Source organism: Equus przewalskii, chromosome 3 (genome assembly GCF_037783145.1).
Source record: "Equus przewalskii isolate Varuska chromosome 3, EquPr2, whole genome shotgun sequence".
Classification (NCBI taxonomy): Eukaryota; Metazoa; Chordata; class Mammalia; order Perissodactyla; family Equidae; genus Equus; species Equus przewalskii.
In genome coordinates, this window is record NC_091833.1 from 116730909 (window position 1) to 116758793 (window position 27885).

Consider the following 27885-nt stretch of genomic DNA (forward strand, 5'->3'; position numbering starts at 1 on the left):
GGAAATGAGTTTAAAAGCATAGGGGCCAAAAGGGAGATACTGACATTATCAGGACAAGAATGCTAATTAATTAATTATGCGACTTTGGGTCAGTCGAACCACATCTCTTGGCCTCTATTTACCACTCACGTGTCTGTGAAACAAAGACGTACAAATAGATGATCATTATGGACCCTTACAGCTCTGACGCATTCTCGGTCTGTGAATTTTTGGCTTCATGATTCCAGGACCTGGAAGGTCACTGGCCTTGAGATCTGCAGTCCATGATATCCACCAAAAACCCAGAGGGAAGTAGCACCACGATCGCCCTGGATTAGCTCTTCAGTCAGGCAGTCTAAGAAAAACTCGGGCCAGCTGACCACAGCACTCGCCCTCCCTCCACCTGGGTACACAGCTACACAGAGTTTCACAGCTTCCCTTGTAGTCAGGTGTGGCCACAAGCTTGCTTCTAGGCAGTAGAAGGTGAGCAGAAGTGACAGTCCTGGCCTCTCTCCCACGTTCCCTGTGAGCTCCTCGATGCTCCGTCCCCTTCTGCGTCGGAAGCAGTCTCGGAAGGCCCGTGTTGAACATGGGTCAGCTTGGACCCCTGAATCACCACCTGGAGGACAACTGCCTGCTGATCACAAGCGTCTGCCTTTCAGATTTGAAGAGGAGTAAGAGTAAACATCTATCCTCTCGGGGCCGTTATGCATTTTGGAGTTTGTCACAGTAGTTAGTCTAACCTAACTAACAAATAGGATAAGTGTATTAAATATTAACAGGCTAGCAGCTGGGAAATTGTGTTTCTGGATAAGATGGAGTAATAGGGACTGAATTTATCCCTTTGCCTGAAACAACAAAACAACTGGACAAAATATATGAAACAATGGCTCTCAAGATACTGGACACCAGGCAGAAAGGACAGCAAATCATTCCTTAATCCCAGGCACCTTAAACCCTTTCTGGAACAACACAGGGTATGACTTAAAAGTAACTGAATATCAATTCCTCTCAAGATGCCCAGGTGTTCTTCACCCCCTTACTTTGTCCTCATTGTCCCTCCACTTGGAATGCCCTTCCTCGAAGGCACAGTCCACCACCTTGGGAGGCCTTTCAGGTCATCCTTACCAGATGGACTCACCCTGTCCCTCTCTAAGCCCCAAAGCACCTAGTTGGTGCCTCTACTCGACCCTCTGTCTCAAGCTACTTGAAGACAGCAATTCCCATCTCACTCTCTCCCTTTGTTTCCCACTCTGCCTCCAGGGCGCTCACCGGCTCACCAGCCCAGCCCCCAACACGTTGGCTATGTTGAATTTCGCTGATCTACTAAAACGTTAGGGGGTGGGAAGAGATGAGGCAGGTGCGGGAATCTCTCTAATGCCTACAGAAAAAGTGCACGGAGGGTCAGTGTTTGGGAGGCAGTTCAAAGGCTGCTGGGGTGCCCGCGCTCCCTGGGTCATGGGGACAGCAGCGAGAAGGCCCAGGGCACTCCCTGGACCTCAGCTTTTCTTCCCGTCAAGTGAAGGAGTCAGCCAGGTGGTTTCCAGGTTCCTGACAGCAGCGACATTTACTCCTGAGCGCCAAGCAGGGCCACCTTGATGAAGCCCGTAATGACAAGGAAGATTCCCTATCAATGCAGGTGACAGAGAAGGTCTAAGGAACAGCCAGACACTGTCCCGATTTCTGAACTGTGTACTCTTTCTACAGAGTGGAGGGGAACGGGCCTCCTGTCATTCCAGATTCCGGGGTCTGGGCGGCTGGGTCCCCTCTCAACTCCGCAATCCCAGTTTGGGCAACCCTGGCTGTAAGGGCTTGCGGGGCGCCGGGCGTCACGAGGCGGAGGCGTGGTTGCCTAGGAAATGTCCACGTGCCTCCGCAGGGCTTCCCGGACCTTGTAGTCCGCCGGAGGCCTTGCCCGGGCCGGCCGCGCGGGAAGGGACTACAACTCCCAGGAGGCGGCGCGGCGGGGCGGGGCGGGGCGGGGCGGGGCCTCTTCCGTCCGGCAGCGCGGGGTCTCGGCGGCTGGAAGAGGAAGATGGCGTCGCGGAGGGTCCGAGCTGTGTCGCGCGGGCTCCCGCCGCTCTTGCTGCTGCTGCTGCTGCTGCTGCTGCTCGGGCCCCTGCCGGCGGCGGGCCACGGCGGCAAGTACTCGCGGGAGAAGAATGAGCCCGAGCTGTCGCCGAAGCGCGACCCCGGGGGGGAGTTCCGCATGGAGAAGCTGAACCAGCTGTGGGAGAAGGCCCGGCGGGTGAGCGGGGTGGGGCCTCCTCCACCCGGGGGTCGGCGGGGCCTGGGTCACCTCTGTCTCGGGGGTCCGCGAGGCCAGGGTCACCTCTATCTGCGGGTCCACGGGGCCAGGGCCTCCTTTATCCCGTGGGTCTGCAGGGCCAGCGTCACTTCTGTCTCTGGGGTGCTCGGGGCCAGTGTCATTTTTATCTGGGGCTACACGGGGCCAGGGCCTCCTGTTTCTCGGGGGTCCGCGGGGCCAGAGTCTCCTCTGATCTCAAGAGATGGATGGAGTGCCTGGCCCAAGCTCCCACTGACAGGTGGTGCCTACAGTCCTTAGACCCGCCCCCAAGTGTAGATAGGGATGTCCCTTGCCCCCCTGCCTTGGAAAGAGAGACCCAGACTCATGATTTCAGGCCGAGACTGGGGAGGCCTTTGTGCTGGTGCAGAAGGGGCTGCCCCCGCCAGTTAGTGCCCCCTCCCCCTGCAGCTGAGGCTGAGACCCCTCCCTGCATGCCGGCCCAGTGTTTGCTGCTGAGCTGAGTGACTTCTCCAGAGTCAGGGGCAGAACCAGGCTCGACCTCAGGCCTCCTCCGTTCAGGTCTGTGCTTCCTCTCTTACATTCCACCTCCCTGTGTGGAGAAACCAGAAACAGCCGTAGTGTTGGGCACAAAGCTGTGTCCCGGGACGGCAGAAATCCCAGCAGCAGGCCTGTTGTTAGCTGGGGAGAGAGGACCTGGTGAGGTGAGAGGAGAGGGCTCAGTTTAGAACACAAAGAGCACTACACTTGAGGAGTGCTCTCATCTGACTCGCATTCTACAGATGAAGATAAGGAGGCCTGGAGGGTAGAGGGCATCCCCAAGGTCACTCAGCCTGTGAGGGCAGAATTGGGACTACACTTTCTTAATGGGTGTGTGACCCTGGACCAGCCGCTCTCATTCACATACCGGTCACTCATTTGTTAGGCAGGGTGTGTGTTGAGTGGCAAAGGTATTTACAGGCTACGCCCCCGCCCCTCCCGGCCTCAGTATCTAAGGTGAAGGGGGTCAGATTAGATCCAGCCTTCCAGTTTTATGCATTCCTGAATCTTTGAGAAGGAGAGTAAAACATTTGCAAAATAAGGACTAAGTCTTGGAGGAGAAAGAGGAGAGACTTTGGCAGGGGAGAAGGGGTGGGAGAGGGCGGGGAAGAAGACTGCAGGGGCGCTGGGGGGGTGGGATCCGTGCCAAGAGCATCAGCTCCACAGGCCCTTAAAGAGATTCTCCCGGGCCCAGTGCTGTTCCCAGACTAGTGTCCTTGAGGACTCTCTGAGGGGCCCAGCTGTCAAGGCCCGTTGGGTGTTCAGCCTGCAGAGGTGAGCGAGAGCACTCTGGGCTGGAGAGGCAGGCAGGCTTCTTGAAGTGAGGGGCTCAGGAGGGGCTGGGGGCACCTGGATTTGGATGTGGCCGTAGAGAACAGAAGTGATGGGGAGGCCCAGGGATCCGTCCCCAGAGCCCCCTGTGGTGGGTGCCCCGCACAGCTGCTGAGCATTTGGGAACAGGAGGGACTGGCTCACTGAATCTGAGGTCGTGTCTGGAAATGCACTCTTGTGCCAGAGAGCCCGCCCCTGCCTCCCACCTGCCTGCAGTGCGTCCTGGTCCGACCCACCTTGTTGGCAGATGCTGCTTTGCATGTGTCAGTCTGGATGGCTTCCTCGCATCTCCTGGCTGCTCACCTGCCCTCACTGCACCTGGACGTCCCCCACGTTCTCACCTGCGAAGTCCAGGCGTGACCTGTGTCAGTCTCAGGGCCTCATCCCCTGCTCTCTCTGCTCCGGGAACCCCAGCCCTGTCCCGGCTTTGGATGGCCGGTCCTTGAACTAGATGACCTGTCTGGTCCGCCCAAGTCCTGAAATTCTGCAATCGCAGGTGCAGGTCTTTTCTGCTGAACAAAATGCGCGGGTCCTCCAGGTGGCGTTTATGCCTGGTGGCATTTTCCGTGTCCCTCCCCACTTCCGGAGAGCCTCGCCCTTGGAGGCAGGCTCATCTTGGTCCTCCTCCTAGACAGTGGGAGCTTTAAGGGCGGCAATGGGAGCTTGTCCTGGGCAGCGAGCTGCGTGTAGGCCTCAGGCAGTGCCCGGCTCAGAATCAGCACTCCTGCTGCTCAGAGAGCCTGGGCCGGTGCCACAGAAGTGTCTCATGGCACACCTTGCACACCAGTGTTCTCAGCCTTTTTGATAATTTGCTCTGTGAAAACATCCAGTGTCTTCGTTTTCTAGATACAAAATGATATCATGGTGTATCATGTACAGCGTATCGTAGGATATATGGCGTATCACATAAATAGGGTAAAGGAGTCTGAGGAAGTTACTTGCCTCGTCCTCTCTCTCCAGCCCATGTTTTACGGGGCGGGGTTGGTGCCCTAGTTCGGGACTTCTGAGAAGACACTGAAACTCCCTTCCCGTCCCCTGAGACTGGACCGGGGAACGGTTCGTGTTGCTCCATCCCATCCCCGCATCTTAAATCTTGACTTTCTGTGAAATTACCCAGTTCCTGTTTGATGGGAGTGCATGGAAGGGCTCTGGGCCAGACCTCGGGAGCCAGGGTTGCTTTTGCCCAGCCTCGTGGGTCTCGTGACATTTTCCGGGCTGTTGCGAGACTCCTGAGCAGTGGGGCCGGGGGCTGTCTGTGGAGCCTTGGGGTTTGGGTAAAACGGTGAGAAGTCTTCTCGGGGTGCCTCTATGGGCATGGGGTCGTCTGGATGCCCCGTGCTGTGATGTGGGGGCATCCCGAGCAGGGCCACGGGGTGCCCCGGCAGAACACTCAGGGGCCTGGTTCTGTGAGCTCCAGGCTCCCGTCAGGGATTTAGTCATCCTGACACCGGTGATTAAAACATTTTGAAGCATGTCTTCTCCTCCGAGGTAGGAGGGCAGGAAGAGGGGGTTGTGTCTGAATGCACTTTCCCCCGCGTGGCCTGTTTCCCTTCCCTCATTGTGTGTACGCAGGCACCACACCCCTCGCTCCAGGGAGGCCTCAGGAAGGGCAGGCCAGGGACTGGGCATCGTCTGCACATGTGCCCCCAGCGGCTGGGGGATGAGTGGAGCTGGGTTCTGTCCTTGGAGCTCACTCACTGTACACGATGAGAGTAAGACGGGGGGTGGGAGGTTGCCTCGAGGTGGATGTGGGCTCCCAGGTCCCCGTGGGCACAGGTACAGTGTTGGTGCCAGCACGACGCCCAGCCTCCTTGATTGTGCTCTGCACACCGTCGCTCAGCCAGAGCGCAGAGCTGTGGCCGGGGTGACGTTTTCTTTTACCACTCTACTGAGATGTGATCGGCATCAGAAAAGCTGTGCGTGTTTAACGTGTGCATCTTGACGCACGGCAGTGTTGTTAACCATAGGCACCCTACTGCGCGTAGGCCTCTAGGGCTTGCTCGTCTCACAGAACTGATGCTTTGTGCCCTTTGGCCAATACCGCCTGACTCCCTCCCCCCGGCGCCTGCCACCACCCTTCCACTCTGCTTCACTGAGTTTGGCTGTTTGAGCTTCTTCCCGTGAGTGTCACGTGGGAGTGTTTGTTGTTCTGCGTCTGGCTCCTTTCACTCAGCATCATATCCTCCGGGTTCATCCATGTTGTCACAAATGGCAGGATTTTCTTCTTTTTTGAGGCTGAATAATATTCCATTGTGTGTTTATACCACATTTTCTTTATCCATTTATTTGTCAGTGGGCGTTTAGGTTGTTTCCACGTCTTGGCTGTCGTGAATAATGCTGTGTTGAACATGGGGGTGCAGCCATTTCTTGGAGATTCCCATTTCACTTCCTTTGGACACGTACCCGGAAGTGGGGTTCTGGATCACGTGGTAGGTCTGTGTTGAGTTTCGAGGAGCCCCATGCAGTTTCCATTGTGGCTGCAGCAGTTTACGTTCGCATCAGCAGTGCACAAGGCTTCCGGTTTCCCCACATCCTCACCAGCGCTGGTTGTTTCCTGTTTTGTTTTTTTTATAATGTGTCCTGCCAGGTGTGAGGTGATACCTCGTGGGGGTCTTGATTTGCATTTCCCTGGTGATGGGTGACGTTGAGCACCTTTTCATAGACCTTTTGGCCATTTGTGTGTTGTCTGAAGAAATATTCAAGTTCTTTGCCCTTTTTTTTAATCACTTCTATTCAACATGGTACTTCAAGTCCTAGCCAGAGCCATTAGGCAAGAAGAAGAAATGAAAATCATCCAAATTGGGAAGGAAGAAGTAAAATTATGTCTGTTCACAGATGTTATGATCTTACATGTAGAAAACCCTAAAGACTCCAGAAGAAACTGTTAGAGCTAGTAAACTCGCTGAAGTTACAGGATACGAAATCAACGCACGAGAGTCAGTGCCTGTCTGTACACCAGCATCGACCTCTCTGAGAAGGAAAGTAAGAAAGCAGCCCCATTTACAGTAGCATCAGAAAGAGTGAAATACCCCGGCCAGCTCTGGGCCAGCTTCTTAACCTCCCTGGGCCTCAGTGTAACCGGCTGCCCAGAGTTGTCTTGAAAGTCACAGAGCCCTCCGCCTGGCACGTGGCGCTGCTCAGCGGAGGAGGGTGTGACGGGTCACGATGGTGCTGGCGCCTCCAGTCTGAGAGCAGTCCGGGAGGACAGGTCAGCCAGCCCGAGCGGCTCCTCAGAGAGTGCTCGGCTCTCAGGTGCCCTTGGTGCTCCCCCGGAGCATCTGGAAACACTCGTCTCTGACCAGCCGCCTCCTTGCCCGCCTGTCGGCTTGTCTCGTCCTTAGTGATGGTTTACCTCACTGTTAGTGTTGGGCAGATTCTGTTTGCATTTGGTTTTTATTAAGTAGTTCTTTTCTCATGTTGGGTTAACATTTACCCTTCAGTTGAAGAATTGAAAGAATGCAGAGTGGACGCCAGGTATTTGCGTGCGACCTGTTCCTTTTCCTCCTTTTTGGCCTGGACTTGATGGCTGCTGCTTCTGGGGCACCTCTGCCTGGGGGCATTTGCAGCATCAACTCGCGGGCCCTCCGTTTCAGGGGAAGGTCAGCGCCAGATCACGGCTGCTTTCTGTGAGATGCGGCATGTCGTCTAGATCCCCAGAGGCCTCAGAGCAGAGAGGGAGGGACTCGAGAGGGCATGCCAATAACGGGCCCTGATGGGCACCAGAGTGTGCAGCACCCTGGGCTCCTGCCCTGACGTTGGTGGGCTGACTCCGCTGGGGCCCTGGGGAGGTGGACAGATAAGAAGGTGAGGGGTCACTGGGTCCCCAGGCCCATGCTTTGTCTGCCAGCTCGAGGTCGTCAGATCTGTCCCCCTGCGGTGCAACTAGCTGGCAGTCAGAAGACACCAGGTCCCTCTCCTGCAGCCCAAGAGAGGGACACCCAGGGTCGTCCTGCTGTCGCAGTGACCATGGAGAACAGGGCCGGGAGCCAGCCCCTCCGCCCTCGCCGTCCCCAGCTGCAGCTCCTGCGGCGAGCAGGCCCCTGGCGGTGACGGCAGAGCGAGCCCTGCTCTTGCACAGAGACGCTCTGGGGCCTGGGCCTCAGTGCCTGTGTCCTCGGCGTCCTAGATGTGCTGCAGGCTCCCTTCCGGGCAGCACAGCAGACGAGACGCCACTCAGTAGGAGGCTAGTAACAGAGCAGCCAGACGTCGCGTTCAGGGAACCAGAAACGGGAGCAAGCCTGTCACTCCACAAAGCACACTCACAAAGCACAGAGATGCGGCTGAATGCCTCGCAGTGCCAGCCTGTTCTTCCTGCAGAAGGGGCCTCCCTCCCTTCTGCCTGCCCACTGCCCACCTCCCAGTGCCGGGCCGCCCCTCCTGGGAAGTCAGCACTCTCAGATCCATCGTCCAGTTCGTCTGCCCCGGGGAGCGCACAAGTCAGAGAGGTTGCGGTCCTGGTGGTCCTGAGAGCACCAGCAGACAGGCATCCAGGCAACGGGCCTGGAGGAGCCTGGGACGGAGCTCCGGGAGCTGGCTGGGCAGGTGGAGCCAGGTAGCCCCGCCCTGGGCACTGTTTGAGGAGCCCCGGGCATCCATGTAGGCTTCGCATGGAAGGGTTTCGGCCCCGGGGGGGTGGTTGAGACCATGAGAGAGCCCAGGGCTCCTGAGGAACCTGCCCCTAGGAGAGCCCATGGGGGGGGTGCGAGCCCACAGAGCAGGTCAAAGAAACTTCCATAGAATCAGAAGGCCGTCCTGTCCTCGGCCCTGGTGCCCTCTTTGTACTGTTGAGGAGCTGCTCTGGGCGGATTTCAGACCTGGGGAGGGCGGCCCGGGTCTCCTCGGCATCTCCCGAGAGGCCTCCCGGAAGCTGGGTGCTGATCCCGGTAGCTGTGGGCGATTCCGAGGAGAGAGCTCTGCCCTTCCTCGGGGCCATCCCCAAAGGGGTCATCATGGTGACGCTTTTAACCTCAGAAGCGTGGCGGCCCTGTTCCTGTACCGTGTGGTCAACGGCTGGCTGTGCTGTCCCGTGCATGTTGGGTGGTTCCAACCGACCCCCTCCGCCAAGAGTGCCGCGTGCCCACAGGAGCGCCTGCAGGCTGGGCCTCGCTACCGTGGGCTCGGGTGCCTGGGCAGTGGCCTGCGCTGAGGCCTGATCCCTGGCAGGGGCAGCCATGTGAAACTCGGCAGCGGAATGTTCCAGTAGAGGAGTGCAGTGGAATGTTCCAGCTGGTCTGGCTGTGCCAACAGGAGTCAGCGGGAAGGGCTGAAGCAAAGGTCCAGGTCTCCTCTCAGCCTCCCTGGGCTCTGTCCCCGTGGGGTGGGGACGGTGACCCAGAGCCTGGGGCCACAGAACACAGGGTCAGTGCTCACGCCTGCCTGGAGCCGAGGCTTCTGCCTGCCTCCCGCTGCCTTGGGCAGGGGCCGAGAGCTATGGCAACACCAGAGGGCGCTGGACCCTTACTTCCCAGCGCCTTCACAGGAGGACCCCCCACACGGTACATGCATCCCGCTGGCCTTCTCCACTTGCCCCAGTGGAGGGTGGTGGCCCACTCCAGCTGCTGAGGCCACCCAGCCACCTCGAAGCCCCAGTTCCTCACACGCGGGGGCAGCGGATCACTCAGCCAGCGTGGCCATGTGTGGGACCCCGTGCGTCAGGTGTGGCAGAGGCTGGGCAAGGTGGTCCTGGCACAGCTGTGAGGGGTGGGGGTTTTCTGAGGGGGGGTGGCAGAGCTGGCCGTGTCGCCTGGGCTGTGGCACCATCCAGTTATCGGTAGTGGTTCACTGGCCCCTGCGGGTCAGCCTGTGGTTAGGGCCTCCTTGTGCCCGGGCCTGGCACTGCCCCGAGGAATGAGCTGCCCAGGGGTGGGCGCGAGCCCCGGAGGACGAGTGGGGGAGGCAGCTCCAGACACAGGTGGTTTGGCGTCGCTAGTGCATCATTCTGGTCAGTCAGTGTTCCTAGGATGGGGCCAAGGAGTGGGGGACTGGTAGGGCCCTGCTGGAGCCACAGAGAGATTCTGGTGGGGACCAGCTTCAGGACAAGCTCAGACGTGGGCTGTCGGGATGTCCTTAGCCACCCCTCACCCCAGGACTTGTTCTCGAGAATCTGGGTCCTCGCAGAACTTAACCGGTCTGAGATTCAGTAGATTTGGGAAGCTGGGCTCAGCAGAGCTGATAGTCCTTTGCTGCAGGACTTCTCAGAACCTTTAGTATGCTGATGTCACAATGTGGGCATGGTGTGGCCTTCCCCACTAAGCTGCCCTCAACCCATTTCCGTGAATCCTGGTGTGACCATCCAAGGCACATTCTGGGTAGTGCAGATCTTGGCAAACCTGCTTTATGAAGAGGAGCCTGAGCTCCACTGAGGACCCGGCTTGCCGCGGCACACCGAGCCAGGAGCAGGTCAGAGTCGGGAGCTGAGCTCACGAGAAGGTGGCGTCTGACCAGCTCTTACAGCGTGGGACGCTGGTGTGGTTTTAGACATCAGCCGCTAAACTTGCAGGGGTTTTTTTTAGGGTTTTTTTGGCATTTGGAATGCTTTGATCTTTCCAGTTAGCACCATTGGTATCCATAACTGCAACGTCATAACTTTTAGCATTTCACATAACTAGTCAGTAAGGACATTTTTTGAGGGTGGGAGTAAGAACAGAAGGGCAGGAGCTAGAGTGTCAGCTTTCACACTTCTCTTAAAAAGTCAGAAATCAAGGGGCCGGCCCAGTGGCGCAGCGGTGAAGTTCGCACGTTCTGCTTCGCCGGTTCAGATCCCGGGTGTGGACATGGTACCGCTTGGCATGCCATGCTGTGGTAGGCGTCCCACATATAAAGTAGAGGAAGATGGGCACGGATGTTAGCTCAGGGCCAGGCTTCCTCAGCAAAAAGAGGAGGATTGGCAGCAGATGTTAGCTCAGGGCTAATCTTCCTCAAAAAAAAAAAACAAACCAGAAATCAAAACTGTTTTCTTCTCTGCATCGAGCCTCCTGCAGACTTGCAGGTGCTTTTAGCTTTAATCCTGGCTCATCTCCTGGATTGGGTGTCTGCGAAGGAGAAGAGCTTGCTGGGCCCCGAGTCCTCCGGCCCCACTGCTCTCTCGATCAGCGGACGCAAACACCCTCCTCTGGTACCGCCGCTGAAGCTGGGGCATGCGGACCGCACCCTCGTCCTGCGCTCCCGCCACTGTCAGCTGCAGTGGGGTCGGGACGGCATGGAGTAAGCATGTCTTCCCAGCACCGGGTGGCCTGCCTGCTGACGGGCTGGGGCTGGCGTGCGCCTGCTGGGCCAATCACAGCCGGTGCGTGGGGGTGGATTCTCCTGTCACAGAGGCCTGGGGTCCCTTTGAGGACACTCAGGTGGAGAGACCCGCTCCCTGAGTGAGGGCCGGTGAGACGAGGACGGCAACTCTGAAGTTGTGATTGTGGATGAAGGATGTTCAGCTGAGTGTCTGTAGTCTTTATTGTCACTTTGCCCAGGACCACAAGCTCAGGCCTCCAGCATTCGGTCCAGTTCACAGCAACTGTCTGGCCCCAGGGAGGCCGAGTTGAGGGGCCCCTGTCCGTGCTCCTTGGTGGTCAGGGTGGACGTGCTCCGCCCCGCCACTCCCTCTCCTGCAGCCGCTGTGGTCCTCCCTTCTTGGTAGCCTTCAGTTTTTCTCGAAATTTCCTTCCTGCCCTGACCTGAAACTCTTGCGTCAGAGGTTCTGGCACAGGTGTGTCTTCCCTCCCTCCTGTGCTCATGGGCATGCGTACACATCCACACATGTGTGTCCAGCCCCAGCTCAGACCCTGGGAACAGACCCTTCCCGCCGGACAGCCAGGCTGCCCGGGGTCAGGTCCCAGCACCCTCGCCCGTGTCTGAGCGGACATCCACAGGGGAGTGCCTGCCTGGGCCGGCACCAGCCATTGAAGGAGCTGAGGCACGGAAGTGCTACCCAGGGGGCCCCGCACCCCGCAGCCCCGGGGTGTCATTAACCAGTCCCTCAGGGGTGGGGGCATCTGTCAGGCATGTTAACTAATTCGTTTTTAAAGCTGCATGTTTAAGGGAACAAACTAGAGCCTTCATGTGTCATTTCATCCAGCAGAGGTGGTGCTGGCCTGGAACTCGGTGGCTGAGCAGGTGAGCAGGATCTGTGAGGACCCAGAGTTCCCACGGAGGCCCTCGGTCTGTCGGCTCCCAGCCCGGCCACCTGCTCGGAGGGAAGAGTGCAACGTGGGGCAGAGCTTCCCAGCCACTCCCTGGGGCCCCAGTTGTGCTTTTATTCATTTTTTCTCCATTTGGAAGTTTTCCGTGAATCCAGTCTCCTATCCTCTCTGATAGTTGTAGTTTATTTTTTATTGTAGTTACATAATACAAGGAAAAGGTGGTGGTTTCTTCAAGTCCCACGTTCGTGCCCCTGCATCCTCCCCCTGCATTGAGCCGGGTCCCCACGAGTGTCCCCAGGGTCCAGGCTGGGAAGCTGGGGTGTGCTGTTAGAGATGGCGTCCCTCAGGGGAAGGGGTGGCCAGCCTTGCCTCCCGTGCCCGCGTGCTCAGGCTGCTGATAGCATTGGCTCCCTAGGGCCTTGAGATTTCTAGATGCTTTCATGCCATAGTGACAGGTCTTCCTTCAGGCGAGGCTGGAGAGCGGGCTCTGTGTGAAGGCCCGTGGTCTGCACACCGCAGGGCAGAGGTCCCCTCAAAGTTCTCATGGGGACTTGTGCAGGGCTTTGACTGTCTGGGCCCTGACTCCGTCTCCCACTTGTCTCCCGGGTGGTACTGTTGGTTCCTCACGCAGCGGGATGTCAGGTGTCCTCTCCCCTCCCTCCACAGCTTCAGCTCTCTCCTGTGAAACTCTCCGAGCTCCACGCTGATCTGAAGATACAAGAAAGGGATGAGTTCAGCTGGAAGAAACTGAAGGCTGAAGGCTTAGATGAAGACGGGGAGAAAGAAGCTAAACTTAGACGCAATCTCAATGGTATCCTTCTTTTCTTTTTCACGTGAAGGGAAGCGGTCGCCCCGGCTCCATCGCCCTGGCTTCTCATTCTGACTCCTTGGTTGGTGGACAGGACGGAAGTGGGGCCGTCCTAATGCAGCCTGCCCGGCGGCTCACCTCCCAGGACAGAGCAGCTCTCGGCCGTGGGCACGGCTGCTGGGCTGTTTTGAGGGCTCTGGCAAACAGGAGGGAGGGCCAGGCCAGGGGCGTCTGGGGCATTAGCACACAAGCAGCTGAAGGCCCTGGAGCTGCTTGGCCCAGGAAGGAGGCTGGGGGCGGCCAATGCCCACAGTCGCCTGGAAGAGGAAGCGGGTGTTCCCGGGGTCTGGAAGTTACGGGCGAGCCATTGCAGGTCTGTTAGGAAAATAGCTCCCTAACAGAACAGGATGCAGTGCGCTGCTTGTTGCTGTTGATAATCAGGAAGAGACAGAACGATTATCTGCCCGGGCAGCCCAGTGTGCAAGAGATGCGTGTTCTCAGGACCCGGAGGTTTTTCAGACCCCCTTCTCTGCCGTCCTCTCAGTCCAGCCAGGAGCCAGCAGTGCCCTGGCAGGAGGAGGCTGGACTCCAGGCGCTCCCATGCGTTCCGGTCAGCCGTGTTTTAGGCTGGCGCTTCCGAGCTGACTGGTCTTGCTGCCGTCCGTGTGGTGGAGAGCAGAGAGTAGAAGGAAGACAGGTCACCATCCCGCCTGCTTGGCCCTGGCGCCTGGAGACCCACCACGCCCTGGCCTGCCATCCGCCACGGCACGTGGGCGTGCCCTGGCCACTCTGCGCCTGGTGCAGCTCCCTGCAGAGCCCAGACGTCGGGGGGTCAAGTGGTTGTGGCTGTGGGTGCTGCACGTGTGGCTGCAGAGTCTGCTCTGCCTGCGCTGTAGCCCTCCCACGTCTCACGCATGCCCCGTGCATTCCAGGTGGCCCAGGGCCAAGATGGAGGGGCAGGAGGGAGCACAGAGGTCGCCCAGCAGTCCTCTCCCTCCCCAGGGCACCTTCACCCTAAACTCCCACTGCCAGGCCATGTCCTCCTGGGAGTAGCCTTCAGACCAGAAATGTCCAGGTCCGTGTCCCAGGTGGAGCCATCCCTGTTTTCTGCTTGGGTGACGTTGGTGCCAAAGTCACCTGGCAGAAGATTGACCTGGACCAGAAGAGCTGGAGTGCTGAAGCAGACGCTCCCGAGCATTCGCTCTGGGAGACCTGTGTTCACCGAGTGGCTAGCCATCTTCCGGGTGTGGCCCGTAGGCCCCCACCCCGGGCTGTTACCAAGGCTGATGCCACACCTAGGGGTCCACATGGTGCAGGGTCCTGGCCAGAGCTTGGGACATGAAAGGGAAGATCCAAGTGTAACCAGATTTGTCATGGGCACGCCAGACGTTTGGTCCACCGGCCATGCCCCAGCTCCTTAGGGAGCAAGCCACATCGACTCTCCCTTGTCTTGGCCGACGGCTTTGAGCAGGCGGGTCCTGCTTGCTGCATCACCTCCAGAGCTGCGGCGCGCCCCAGGCTGGGCTGGCCTCGCCCCATCCAGCGTGGTGCTCCCTCCCCGGTGCACCCCAGAGGCGTGACAGGGCCCATGAGCAGAGGAGGCTGCACTGGGTGCTCTGTGGGGCCTCTTCCATTCCACTTTAGTGTTTGTGACTCCAGTTCATGCCGAACCCAGCACTGCTGGGATCCAGAGCCTTTCACGGTCCAGGCTGCTGAGGGCACGCTCAGACTTGGGTGACTTGCTTTTTGACGGGGTCTGATGCAGCCTCCTTTGGCCTCTGACTTGGGACTCTCGGCTCGGACTTGGAGGACCTGGGCCAGCTGCTCTCTGAGAGCCCGATGACACGGTTGGGCCCGCTTCCCATTGCTCTTCCTCCCCAGGCTCGGGGGCCACTGGGGGTGCGCCAGAACTCAGAGGGGCTGGCGGGACGGCCGCTGAGTGGACTTCAGAGGCAGGGCCAGGCACCAGCTTGCTGGACGGGAGATACCCGGCAACCTTTTCTTCTAAATAGTGTTTAAGGTGTAAATTGCATGTGATGAAACACAGATCGCAGTTACACGGTGTCATGAGCTTCATAGCTGTGTGGCCCACACCCGACCATGTCCCTTCACCTGAGGCAGCTCTCCCTGGCTCAGTAGAGGGGCTCCTCTGCAGTTTAGGGCAAAGACCCCAGGCCATCTTGAATGTTCAGGAACCCTACGAGCTCTCACAGGCTGGGACACTGGGGGCATACACCTCACAGGTCATTCTCCAGACCTCCAGTCTAGGCTTCCAGGTGGAGTGAGTTCTGAGATGCAGGCAGTGTAGACTGAGACCAGGAAAGTGAAGCCTCCAGGAGCAGCTGAGCACAGGCCCCAGGGCTGACATGACCGAGGGTGGGCCCCTGGGATGAGGAGCGGCGTGTAGAGGTGTGTGCAGGTGGGCCATGATGCCCCCTGCTAGGACTGGTATGTCCAGTGTGCATTGTGGTTGAGGTCCAAAGGAGGGGCTAGGGGTCAGGGTTGGGTCAGGTGGGCTGCTGGCTTGAATGACAGGGACCCCAGGGGTTGCCAGGGTGGGGTGCAGGGTGAAGGGGAGTCCGCCACCCCACTTCTAGGGGAGACGTGATTGGGAGCTTGAGGGAGGCCCAGAGTGAGGACACCATCCCTTCAGAGCAGGGAGGAACGGGCAAGCCCACCTCCAAGTAAGGAGGGGTGCGGGATGGGAGGGGATGCTGGGAGGGCACCAACGTCCCAGGTGGGCCCAGAGTTCCAGGTGGATCCAGCAGAGGGCTTGTCCCAGAGAGCCACAGCTGGAGGTCAGAATCCTGTCCCATGCCCGAAGCCGGCTTCCCGGGCCTGCCCCACGTCGTGTGGTGATGACGGGGTGCTGAGACGAGCCGCAGAGCAGGCCCCGTGCTGGAGAGGGGCTGTGGGGTGAGCCATGTCCTAGCTTCACTGAGAAGTAACCCTTGGTCACCGTCCCATGTTGACCGGCCCGGAGCAGGCTGTTAACTTTTTATTGGGAGCTGCTGACACTGAAGTTTCTCCTTTAGAAAATCTTTTCCTCCAAATACGAATGAGATTTGGGCTGCAGAAAACTCCCCTTGGTCTCCACCCGTGCACCCGTGAGCTGTCGTCCTCTTCCACGCTCACTGGCGTTCGCCCCACGACAGAAGCGGGGCTGCAGGTGTTGGTTTGGAAACGGCATGAAACCAGCCAGTAAAAACAACCCCATTGGTGGCGACTCCTGTCTGAGCCAGACCTGCCCACATGCCACTGGGTGCAGTGTGACCCCAGTGTGACAGGCATCAGGCCCGAAGTGTGTTCGGTAGGAAACCACGATGTGGTGGCATCTGTCTGAGGGGTCCCTGAAGCTGCTGGACCCATTGGTGAGAACAGGAGTCCTGGTCTGTTCACTCCTGTCCCCATGGGCCATATCCTGAGTGGTCACCAGAAAACCAGAGTGGGCGGAAGGACACTTGGAGGAAGGGAGCAGGCCCATGGCCAGCTTGAGTGGTGTGGGCTGTCCCTCACACGGAAGACCCTGTTGGGTAACCCCTGCTTCTCTCCTAGTCATCCTGGCCAAGTACGGTCTAGACGGGAGGAAGGACGCCCGCATGGTGACCAGCAACTTCCTCAGTGACGGCGCCGAGGAGGACAGCCTGGGTGACCCCAGGCTAGAGAAGCTGTGGCACAAGGTACCCCTCGGCGCATGCACACACCTGGAGCTCGTGTCCTCTCGTCGGGAGTTAAGGGGGCTGTCGCGGAGCCTCTGCTCTGCAGGGGGGTCTCACCAAGGCAGCGGTTTCTTCATGAACCGGACGCCGTCTTCCTGTGGTCATTGTCTCTCTCCTGTTCGGAGCACCCGCCCTCTCAGCAAAGGAATTCTATTTGGTGTACCAGCCATTAGAACTTCCGGTACAAGGACATGCTTAATCCCGTGTAGTTAACCGCCTGTACAGGCGCATAGTGTCACACGGGCCACGTGTTCACTTGTATTTAGTTTTAGGGTTGATCCTGTAGACGGTTTCTGTGATTCAGAAGGGGGTGTTCACCTGCTGGTCGGTGGCATTGGGCCACCCCTCGCCCTTCCCTGTGGGGGTGCAAACCTCCAGTGGGTGCCACTCCACCGGGCAGTGGTTTGGGCTGGCCGCAGCAAGGCGCTCATTGCTCCACTCCCCTTCGTCCACTGCTCCTGTTCAGCGTGTTCTGCCTGGACCGCACTGAGCAGGGTCAAGCCTTAGAATTCCAGCACCAGCCCAGCATCCTCGGTCACAAGGGTGGAGCTGGAGCAGGAGGGAGGGTGGGGATGTCTGCTGAGGAGTGGGGATCCCTGGACCTGCGTTACCCACGTGTCACTGCACAGCTCCAGGAGACAGGTGGGGTGACGATGAGGTGACTGGCCTGCGGCATCTCCTAGGAGGAGACAGTGCTCCCCACAACTGGCTAGTTTTATGGCCGTCTCCCCATTGGCCTTGGAGATGTTCAGGCAGGAGTGGTGACGGTGGTTGTTATTTTCCTGCCACCCCCCTGATAAAGGGTCATCAGGGCGAGAACAGGGCCCAAGCACTTCACACGGGAACAAGAGTCCTCCCTGACCCCCGGGAACAATGACCTGTGTGACCCCAGGTGAACACTGCCCACAGCAGGGCACCCTGAGCTGTGGGTGGGTGAACATGGCCCATGGCAGGTGTTCACTCGAGATTGTCTTCCTCTTAGGCAAAAACCTCTGGGAAATTCTCCAGTGAAGAACTGGACAAGCTATGGCGGGAGTTTCAGCACCACAAAGAGAAAGTTCATGAGTACAATGTCCTGCTGGAGACCCTGAGCAGAACTGATGGTACTCCCATGGCCTCCCTGTGAGCCCTGGCTCCACAATGCTCCAGAATGTTCTAGGATGGAGCTGCAGGGGGAAGGGGAAGATGGGGTTGGGGTGGGGTGCCCACTGCCTTTTTCTCAAGACTCTACCCAGCCCTCTGAGAATCTCAGTGTTTAGGGATCTGTCAGTGCTTTTGACAGTTGCACAAGCACGTTTGGTTGGTCGAAACGTGTGTTTAGTAATGTAGTCACCACTGGCCATCTCTCTCACACAAACGCGCAGTCGCCGCCTTTGGACTGCTGTGGTCCTCTATGATAGCACCCTTGTTTTGGACTCGGGACTCACCCAGAATCCGTGGTTTTCCCACCCTCAGAAAGTCAGCAAACTGTGGGAGGGCTGGTGCGGGGTCACTGCATCCAGTCAGCCTCGGGTTCCTGGCTGAGCTCAGGACCGTCCCTGCAGAGGGCAGTCCTGGAACGTGTGTGCTGACGTCTGCACCTTTGAGCGGACGTGCGATGACAGTCCCCGTGTAAGAACCGCAGAGGCCGGCTGAGGGAGCAGGGCCTCTAGCAGGAGCGAGAGAGATTGGTTGCCCTCGCGGCCATGTGGGTTCAGGCAGAGCTCCGTGGGGTGGCATCTTAGGGCCATCTCAGGTCCTGCTGTCCCTGGGCCGACCCCCCCAGTGGAGGTCATCATCAGGCACTTGCTTCATTTCCGCAGAAATTCAGGAGAACATCATCAGCCCCTCCGACATGAGCCTCGTCAAGGAGGAGGTGCTGCACAGCAAGCACACGGAGCTGAAGGACCGCCTGCGGGGCATCAACCAGGGCTTCGACCGCCTGCGCAAAGTCAGCCACCAGGGCTACGGCGCCGAGTCCGGTACGCTCCGGGCCGTCTCCGGTGGGGAGGAAGTCCGGCCGTCTGCCCCAGTCACCCCTCTGACCCAGAACCGGCCTGGGTTGTGGGGGTGGGGTGGGAGCAGGGGGCCTTGGGGTGGGCACCCTCCTGTCCGTCTCTGCATTCTCTGCAAGCACACCTGGGCCCCTCTCTCTGGTGGCCACACTCAGCTGCACTTCGGGGCCATGCCACCCCTTTGACATCCGTCAGTCTTCCCTCGGCCCTGCATCAGTCAGGACTGCTGGTTACGCCAGGACAGGCAGTGGCCTGAGCCTCAGCCCAGGACTGTGGGCAGATGGACACAGTCCTGCCCTGGATGCCCCGAGGAACCCGCAGTCTCCGGACTCTGCTGCCCCTCGCCCCCACACACACTGCCTGCTCACTCGTCCGCCCCACCGGCCTCGAGTGCACAGGAGCACACCAAGTTAGCTCTGTCCCGCGGGAGAAGGCCCTCTCCGAGGTGCAGCAAACGCTCGTGCACACTGAGGAGAGTGGCTTTGACCAAGGGGCGGGTGAGGGCGTCCGCGAGGCCACATCCCGGGGTCCTGTGAACTATAGACTGAACGCGGGTGGGAAGAATGCTGGGTTTGCTGTCTGAGGACCCTGAACACATGCACATGCTCAGACACATGCACCTGTGTCCCCAGGGCTGGGTGGGACATGTAGGCCCCTGAGTGTCACGGGGGTGCTGCCACGCAGTCCCTGAGACGACTTTTGCTGTCCTGCCAGAGTTTGAGGAGCCCCGAGTGATCGACTTGTGGGACCTGGCCAGGTCTGCCAATTTTACGGAGAAGGAGCTGGAGTCGTTTCGGGTAAGGGGGCGCGAGAGCGTCCTGCCTCAGCAGCGCCGGCTGGCAGTGCCTCTCCTACGGGATTTCTGATCCCACGGGAAAGGCCCTTGGGCCTCGTCCCTTTCTGCACTCCGTCCCTCCATCGTCTGTTGTGGCATGTGGGGACCGTGCGTGTATCCTGGGACAGAGCAGGCCTCCAGTGAGTGGAGAGTGGCTTCAGGGCACCTGCTGCACGTTGGGTGTCCTGGGTATGAGAACTGGGGTGCGTGGAGGCAAGGGAGTTGATGGGTCTCTGGAGGAGGAGCTGTGGAGACCCTGCGTGGGGCCCTGGCAGTGGACCTGGAGGAGAAGGTCTTTGGGTATCTGTGTCACCTCAGTGTGGGTCCTGTTGTGACAAAGCCACCACAGGCCAGTGGGTCAGGGATCAGCAAAGGGCACAGGCTGAGGGTGTGGAGCCGCCATTTCCTAGGACAGGAGCCCAGGGAGGGCAGAGTCTGCTGGGGCAGGGAGCTCCACCTGGGGCCTGTGGAGTTGAGCTCCTTCTGAGAGGTGCGGCCTGGAGCCAAGGGGTGGCGGGAGCTGGGAGCAGGGAGCAGCCCCCAGTGACGGAGGGATCAGGGAAGCCTCTGAAAAAATTGTCAGGTCGGATGAGAACAGAGACGTGATGTCGGGACACACAGGGAGGTCATTGCTTGTCCAGCAAAGGTCTCTATGCTGGGCTTCTGTCCTGAGCTGGATGGGCAGTTGGCCCCTCTCAGAGCTTAGAGCGGTTCAGAGGGATGTGTCGCTGAGCTCTCACAGCCCCAGGGCAGGGCACTTGGCCCCACCCTGGAGGAAGTGACAGCTAACCGAGACTAGGACTGTGGTGGAATTGCTGGTTTGACGTCTGACCAGGAGCACATTGGGCAGGAGGAGCAGGCAGGGTGGGACGGGGAGGAGAGGACAGTGCAGGAGTGGCCGGGATCAAAGCCCGAGCTCCACGTGTCGGGCTGGACATAGGGTCAGGGCTGGAGGGAACCAGATGCCTACAGGTGCCAATCACCGAGAGGGCACGAGGTCAGGGGTCAGGCAGGGCGCAGAGGGGCAGTGGCCCGAGTGTGGCCCCCAGCCGCTGTCGGGTTCTGGAGGGCAACCCGTCGGCGGATAGTGGTGCTCAGTATTTCTCCGTGTGCCGCTTCATAATGGCGTGGCGGCGGGGCCGGCGGAGCCACGGCCCCCACTCAGCCCTCGGGGCTGTCCTCAGCAGGCTGCATGCTGAAGGGGGCTCAGTGTGTGCAGCCTTCAGAGATGGGAGCACCTGTGTGCCGTGCTGCACCCCGTCACTCCGCAGGACCCCGTCCCTGCCCCAGACTGCAGCCTGCCGGCACTGTTCTCCTGAAGCCGTTGTCAGGCTTGCCCCGGGGCCCCAGAGGGCGTTAAGAGCATGTTAGGGAAATTCACTTGTTTAAACATCTGTCTAGGAGGAGCTGAAGCACTTTGAAGCCAAAATCGAAAAGCATAACCACTACCAGAAGCAGCTGGAGGTTTCTCACGAAAAGCTGAAGCACGTGGAGAGCTTTGGCGACAGAGAGCACGTCAGCCGGAACAAGGAGAAGTACGCCCTGCTGGAGGAGAAGACCAAAGAGCTGGGTTACAAGGTGGGCGTGTGCCCCCAGAAGGCGGCTCCCACTGGGGCTCTGTGGGGCCGGTGCGCACTGTCGCACTGGGGCCGGGATTCAGCCGTCTGCCTCCCCGGCCCCCGCGGGCACCAGCCTCCCCTTCCTGAGCCTCCTTTCCTCCTCTGCAAGGGGAGGCGGTCATCATGCCCCATGGAGCTCATGGAGGCGTCAGACAGGCAGCCACCTCCCGTCCTGCATGGGGGCTTCACGATCCTGAGGGGGCGACTGGGCCATGGTCTCTGCTGTGGGGCAGGGGCTTCCAAGCTCTTCCCACCCCCTGCCTCTGGGCCTGTTTGGCGCCGGGACACCTACGCTACCGCTCACACTCTCGGTGGTGACCCAGCAAGGGCGGTGGCGTGCACACACGCAGGTGGGGCCAGTGGGTGGGGCTGGAGCCTCGGCTCTTCCAGCTGCACAGCCAGCATCTTGGCCCCCAAATGTGTGGCTGGTCACTGGTTCTGTAGGTCCTTCGCTCCCGTGCGAGTGGCCCGTGATGGCTTTGGCGTCTCCCAAGTGCACCCGGCAGGCAGCGGTCTCTCCAGACTTTGGCCCCATGCACATGGAGACCATGCCTCGGGACACAGGGACCGGCTCAAGGCTGCAGCAGCTGGCCGAGCGGGGTTATCCTGTGTGTGTGGCTCGGATGGGGATCAGCTGCATTATGGGGAGACATTTGAACCCCAGATGATACACAGCCGTGGAGGACAGCTGAGACTGAAATGGCTCCCTTCTGGGGGACGCTCTGTATCCATGGGGTCTGTCTCTAGACCCTCGAGGCTGGACACCTGACCTGGCAGGGCCACCCAAGGTGGTGCAGGCCCCAGGCCAGCCACTGCTTCGTGCTCTGTAACAGCCAAGATGAGGGTGACCGGTGTCCTCCTGCAAGGCGCTGGTTAGGTCGTTTGTGGTGAGCCCACAAATCAGGGCACCTGCCCCCAGCATCAGAACATGAAGGGTCCTTTATCCAGAAGAGCTGCGGACACACGGGAGACTCTAGAAGGGGATGGAATGGGTTGCCTTGGGAGGGAGCTTCTCCTGTGCCTTTTGAATTTTGAACTACAGGGATGCGTTACGTGTTCAAAAGTAAGTAACACTTAGAAAATAAAATAAGGGAAGATTTCCGAGAAGGAGGGGTGTGTGTGGATGCGCAGCTGCGTCTGGCAGGCATGGCGGGAGCAGCAAGTGCCTGTTGCCTGGGAGGTCGAGTCTAGAGTTCGCACCATAGCGCGAGAATGCTCAGGGGGCCTCCCCTAGGACAGAGGAAGATGACAAGTGAGCAGCTGCTCCTGGCTTCACCTGGCCGTGCAAAAAAGATGCCCTGTCGCTAGGAAATGCGTGTAGGTTGGACTCGGGTGCTTACGAGGACGGGGCGAGGGCAGAGGAGTGCCCAGTTGGTCGGAGGGGAGCCCCTGAGAGGAGGCACCAGAACCTTCCACAGGTTCTGCCCCCAGCACCAGCCTGCAGGGCTCTGTGAGGATTGGGAGAAGCTGCAGAGAGCTGAGCCTGGCCTGTGGGTGCTGACGAGGCTCCGCCCGCCATCGCGTTGTTGAGGGTGGACCCCTGGAGGAGCCAAGAAGAGTCCGACTGCCTTCGTGGCTTTGAAAGTGACGGGAGAGGACTGAGACAGCGCTCTTCTTTGTCAGCACGATCTGCTCCAAGCTGTCTGTTAGGTTCTGCAGGCGGTTTCTGGCTTGTGTTGAGCCGCTTTCGTGGCGTTCGTGACGGGTTCCCGATGCGCGGGTGACTGGACGGGAAGATTAGGAGCTCAGAGCTTCACTTCTAGACGGTGCGTCTCAGGTCCGGGTGAGTCTCCTCACCGGGTCTCCTTTGCTCTCTGCAGGTCAAGAAGCACTTCCAGGACCTGTCCAGCCGCATTTCAAGAGCTCGCCACAATGAACTCTGATGGCCCGGGGAGCCCAGCGTGAGGAGAAGGGAGGCACGATGCTCAGGGATTTTCCCAGAGACCATCCAGTGCTTTGGGGTGGCGTTCACGTGACCAGGACCTCGGAAGGCGTGATGGGGACTGGCCCAGGGGCCTCAGGAGGGAAGGGTTGCTTCAAGTGCCGCCCGGGCCTGGCAGGGGCCTGCACTGTCGCCCTGGCAGCCCTGATTGGCCAGCGCCCTCCCCTCCAGTAATGCCGACACTCGCCTCCGGCCAGAGCGGTAATTTCCAGCTGCCGACTGAGTGGCGGCCTCTACGCTGCCAGGTGACAGTTCATGTCAAATCTTATAAATCTGCCCTGGAAATCCTGTGTGCGGAGTCCTGGAAATAGACGTGTGTGAATTGGGGGTCATTAGGTCACGTGGTGTTTCTGTCTCGTGTCTACGTCGGTCACGGTGAGCGCTCTGCCGCTGCGGCTGGAAGGGCCCTCTTCTGCCCCCACGGCCCCATTCTTGTCAAGAGCGTGTGGGGAAGGAAGGGCTGATGGCCTTAGCGGTCACCTCTCCTGGGGTTGGAGTGGAAATTACAGGGTGGAGAAGGCCAGGCAGGGGGAAGGGACTGTGACCTCTGGCCTGAGGCCTGCGGGGGTGGTAGGAGCAGCGACATGCCCAGTTCCCCCGAGGGACGGCGCCCTCTCACAGCTGAGGTGGAAGTCAGCAGGTCACACAGTCCTGTTTTGAGCCTGGAAGAGGCCCAAGCTGGGCACGGCGTTCCTGTGTCAGTCGGCCACATCTTGGTGCCAGCGCCAATGCTGGGCTGACAGCACAGATACCCAGTAGCCGTTGTGATAAGAAAACCCGAGGCCAGGGCTCGGTGCTGGGCCTTTGGGTGTCAGGGCCGTGGACGAGAGCGGGCGGCATGTGTGCAGCTCCGTTCATCCGGGGGTCACTGGGTCACTGGCCAAGTGGGGGGCCTTCCTGCTGGGTCCCTGCCACCCCCTGTGCGTGCCCGGCACAGAAGCCTCACTCTGGGCCTCCACGTCGTGTCTACTGCTAACCCGGCCGGCTGGTGTGTCCTTCCCGGCTGTCGCTGGGCCTCAGGCAGGGCCAGGGCCACAGCAGACTGCGCACAGGTGTGGTGTCCAGGACCCAGAGAAGCTGCCTTGTCAGGCTCCCAGGGGGCTGCCTGTGGGTCTCAGTGCTGAGTGCCCTGTGTTCAGGCCCAGCCCGGCCCTCATGGGGTTCCAGTTGGGGGGGTGCAAGCCCTGGGATGAGGTGACCAGAGGAGGACACTTGACTCAGGGTACCATCTGAGGAGGTGATGCCCTGGAGGGAGCCCCTGGCCTAGGGACTCGTCTTCACTGTGGGCTCGTTGCCTCTGCCCTGGAGGAAGTGGGCAGGGAGGGAGCCCCCACGCCAGGGGCCAGTGGCCACCTTGCTTGTGTTTAGCTTCTAAAGGACGGCTTTGAAGGAAAACATGTATTCCTGAACGGGCACAGAACCTGTTCCTGTGGCTCCGAGGCTCGGTCCAGTGAGTGCTGTGGGCGGGAAGGAGAGGCAGCTAGGATCCTAGGGTCCCGGCTCCCCAGTACTCCTCTCTCCTATAGCTCACCACTTGCTTGTGTGCCCCCAAATTCGTATGTCAAAACCTAACCCCCAATGTGACGGTGTATGGAGGCGGGTAGGTCATGAGGGTGGATTGGTGCCCTTACAAAAGAGACCCCCGAGAGCTCCCTCGCCCCTTTCACCATATGAGGACACAGTGAGAAGACCAGGTGGCGGGCCCTCACCAGACCCCAAATCTGCCCGCGCCTTGATCACGGATGTCCAGCCTCCAGAACTGTGAGAGACGAACGTGTGTCGTGAAAGCTGCCCAGTCTGTGAGATTCTGTTGTCGCAGCTCCAAGGGACTCAGACACACTCTCTTGACTTAATAGGGTTGGATGTCCCTGTTTGAACCTCACTGACATGAGATTACAGTGTAGTGTGTGTCTGTGGTCTGGCTTCTTTTGGTGGCTATGTTGCTGAGATTCAACCACGTCTGGAAAAGAAATTTGTTCCTTTCTATTGCTATATAGTATTCCATTATATGAATATACCACACTGTTTTTAATCCATTTTGCTTTGATGGATATTTGAGTTGTTTCCAATTTTGGATAATAACGCCAGTTGGAAAGGACTGTGTTGAACGTCTTGTGTGTGTGCGTGCACACGTTTTCTGGCTCTGGGAGGAATATCGATGGCTCCCACCGTGTGCGTTCACTCAGTGCAGTGCATGACTCCCAGTGGCTTCCCAAAGGCGGTGCCCTCATTTGTGCTTCTCCCAGCAGGACAGGGCGATGGCCAAGGCTTGGTGTTCGTCCTTAACTCTAGACCTTCTGGCTGGTGTTCAGTGGGATCTGACTGTGGAGTCGTTTTTCTGTGAGGTTATTTCCTGTGTGAGAGAGAAAATGGGAGGGAGTGCACACCAAAAGCACGCTCCTCGGTGCCGGGGTGACGAGCTGATGGTTGTGATTCCCGCATGGCCACTGCCCCGAGCAAGCAGCATGTCCTTCGCTCCCGAAAGCCGGCTTGCCGGGCGGCCTCTGGCTCGCTCTGCCTGGCCTTGCGCTTCACTCAGTGGAATGGGCTGTTTTCCTGCTCTGCGTGCCTTCCCCCGGCAGCTGCGTTTCATCCGGTGGTGGCGTGCAGCAGTGACGGGTCCCGCTATTGCTGACAAGTGTCCTGGTGCACGGATGTCACTTGCTGATGAACATTTGGATTTCCGGTTCTGGTTGGAGTCAAGTTCGTTTTTTCCTTACGTTGCAGCACTGTTGGTTATGCAGATTTCTCTCCCTTTGTTACTTGATTTGGTTTGGTGCCTTTGTCAAAAGTCAAGTGAGCTGCAGGCTGGATCTGTTTCTAGACTCGATTCTGTTCACTGGTCTGTTTGTCCGTATGTCTCTTGATTAATGGCAGCTTTAGAGTAATCTTGAAATCAGGTCGTATGCATTTCCCTCTCCTTTTTAAAGGTTCGTTCAAGGTCTTTGCATTCCCTGTACATTTTAGAATCAGCTTCTCAGCTTTTACAGGAAAGCATACTGGGTTTGGCAAGGGGGCCCTTGAACACATGGGTCGCTCTGGGGAGAATCGACATCACACGTTGTCTGTAGCTCCATTCAGGGGGCTGGTCTCTCTCCTCTCAGCAGTGGTCTGTTTGCTGTACCCGGGCCTCCCTGTTCCATCACATTTATTCCTGGTACCAGATATTCTGTGCTATTGTGAGTAGTCTGTTTTTACTCCACTTTTCAGTTGTTTGACTCATATAACGATCTCACACCTGTACCCTAGATTCACATATTAGCTCTGCGTGCTTGCTGTGCCGTCTGTCAGGACGGCAGCCTCGCCCCGGCTTTCCCGTCACCGCGCCTTCTCTCCACACTGCCGGGTCGGCCAGTCCAGCGCTGCGCAGCGGTGGCGGAAGTGGACAGCTTATGTTCCCCGTCTTAGTGGAGTCGTGGTCCTTCTTTCACAATTAAGTAGACTTGAGCCGGCGGGCTTTCAGGGGAGCCCTTACAGGTTGAAGAGCTTGTCCCCGTTTGCTGAGAGGTGTTCGTGAAGGAGTGCCGAGTGTCGTCAGCTGCTTCTCGTGTGCCCACTGAGGCCATCGTCAGGCTGTGCTGCTTTATTGAGCTACCGTGCTGACACGCCGACTGCGCGTCATGCGCTAAAATAACCTTGCACCCAGGTACCTCCCACTGGCTCATGAGGCACTGTCCTTTTGCTGTGTGGCCAGTCTAGATTTGCCAGTACTGGGTTAGGGACTCTGCGTGTATCCTCCTGAGGGACACTGGTCTGTATGTCCTCTTCTTGTGGAAAGTCTCTGTCGTGTTTTGGTATCGGCAGTACATCAGCCTCCTAAAGTAAGTTGGGACATGTTCCCTTCTCCGTTTCCTGCCAGTTTGTGTGGTATTGGCGTTATTTCTTTCTTAAATGTGCAATGGAATTTATGGGTGAAGCCGTGTAGGCCTGGAATTTTCCTTGTGCTAAGAATTTTTATTAAGAACTCAATTTTGGGGTCGGCCCGGTGGTGCAGCGGTTAAGTGCGCACGTTCCACTTCGGCGGCCTGGGGTTCGTGGGTTCAGATCCCAGGTGTGGACATGGCACCACTTGGCAAGCCATGCTGTGGCAGGCGTCCCACATATAAAGTGGAGGAAGATGGGCACAGATGTTATCTCAGAGCCAGTCTTCCTCAGCAAAAAGAGGAGGATTGGCAGCAGATGTTAGCTCAGGGCTAATCTTCCTCAAAAAAAAAAACACTCAATTTTTAAAAATAGGAGCCTCCTTAGATTTTCTACTTCTTCTTGTGTCTTTTTTAAAGTTATGTTTGCCAAAGAATTTCATCTAAGTTGTCAGAATAATTGGCATAAAGTTGTTGATGACAGCCCCTTGTTGTCTTGATGTCTGTAGGATTTATGGTGACTGTCCCCTCCTTCATCCTGACACTGGTAATCTGTGTTTTCTCTTCCTCTGATCGGTCCAGCTAAGGGCTCGTTGATGTTACAGGTATTTTTCCCTCAGAATCAGCATTGGGTCGTGGACTTCTCTCTGTTGTCTGTCTGCTTTCTTCTTCATTAACTCTCTTCTTACTCTTTACAGTTCCTTCCTTCTCTTTATTCTGTGTTTAGTTTGAGGTCCTTGTCCAGCTTCTTATGATGGGAGCTTAGATCATTGATTAAAAATATAGAAGAATGGACAGTGTGATTAACAAGCCTGATCTACTGTGCCCATTTAGAGAAAACATTCTTGTTAAGTATACATGGAACATTTTAAAAATGGACTCTGCACCAGGACACAAAGCAAATGCCAGTAATTCTCAAAGGTAGGTTAGCGGTGATCTGTATTTGACCTCAATGCGATTAAGGAAGAAATCAGTAAGAAAAAGATAATTAAAATAATTACATTTAGAAACTTCAAAAATGCACATGGATCAAAGATGAAATCATGTTAGAAATTAGAAAATATTTTGAATTGAATGGTAGTAAGAATATGGCCCACCAGAACTTGGGGAATGTGGCTGGAGTGATGCTTGGAGGGAAGTCTACAGCCATGGTGCTTGCTTTAAAAAAGCACGGGGTTATCTGGACCCTCCCACTGAAAATAAACGTGCCTGTTAAATATCGCACAGACGTCCTCAGAAGTGGTGGGATCTGACCACCTGTGAGTGTCCGACCGAGGCAAGAGGAGGGACAGCAGGAGCCAGAGGCCACGCACCCCAGAGCTCTGAGCGCCTCGCCAAGGGCTTGGCTGTCCAGGTGCAC

The 27885-nt window shown here is 58.1% G+C and overlaps 1 protein-coding gene across 1 annotated transcript; it reads left to right on the forward strand.

Moving 5' to 3' along the window:
• The first annotated feature begins 1879 nt into the window (after window positions 1-1879).
• On the forward strand, window positions 1880-23000 carry LRPAP1 (LDL receptor related protein associated protein 1). Its single transcript, XM_070613441.1, has 8 exons — window positions 1880-2227; window positions 12415-12559; window positions 16112-16236; window positions 17258-17378; window positions 18078-18236; window positions 18984-19066; window positions 20506-20682; window positions 22544-23000. The coding sequence occupies exons 1-8, from the start codon at window positions 2015-2017 to the stop codon at window positions 22604-22606; spliced, it is 1086 nt and encodes a 361-aa protein (XP_070469542.1). The 5' UTR covers window positions 1880-2014; the 3' UTR covers window positions 22607-23000.
• The last annotated feature ends 4885 nt before the right edge of the window (window positions 23001-27885 follow it).

Bases quoted from the DNA above. Each gene is read 5' to 3' on its own strand.
- LRPAP1 (XM_070613441.1), top strand. From the start codon at position 2,015: ATGGCGTCGCGGAGGGTCCGAGCTGTGTCGCGCGGGCTCCCGCCGCTC. The intron at 12,560-16,111 runs GTATCCTTCTTT...CTTCTCTCCTAG, and splicing joins ACTTAGACGCAATCTCAATG to TCATCCTGGCCAAGTACGGT. The intron at 18,237-18,983 runs GTACGCTCCGGG...CTGTCCTGCCAG, and splicing joins GGGCTACGGCGCCGAGTCCG to AGTTTGAGGAGCCCCGAGTG.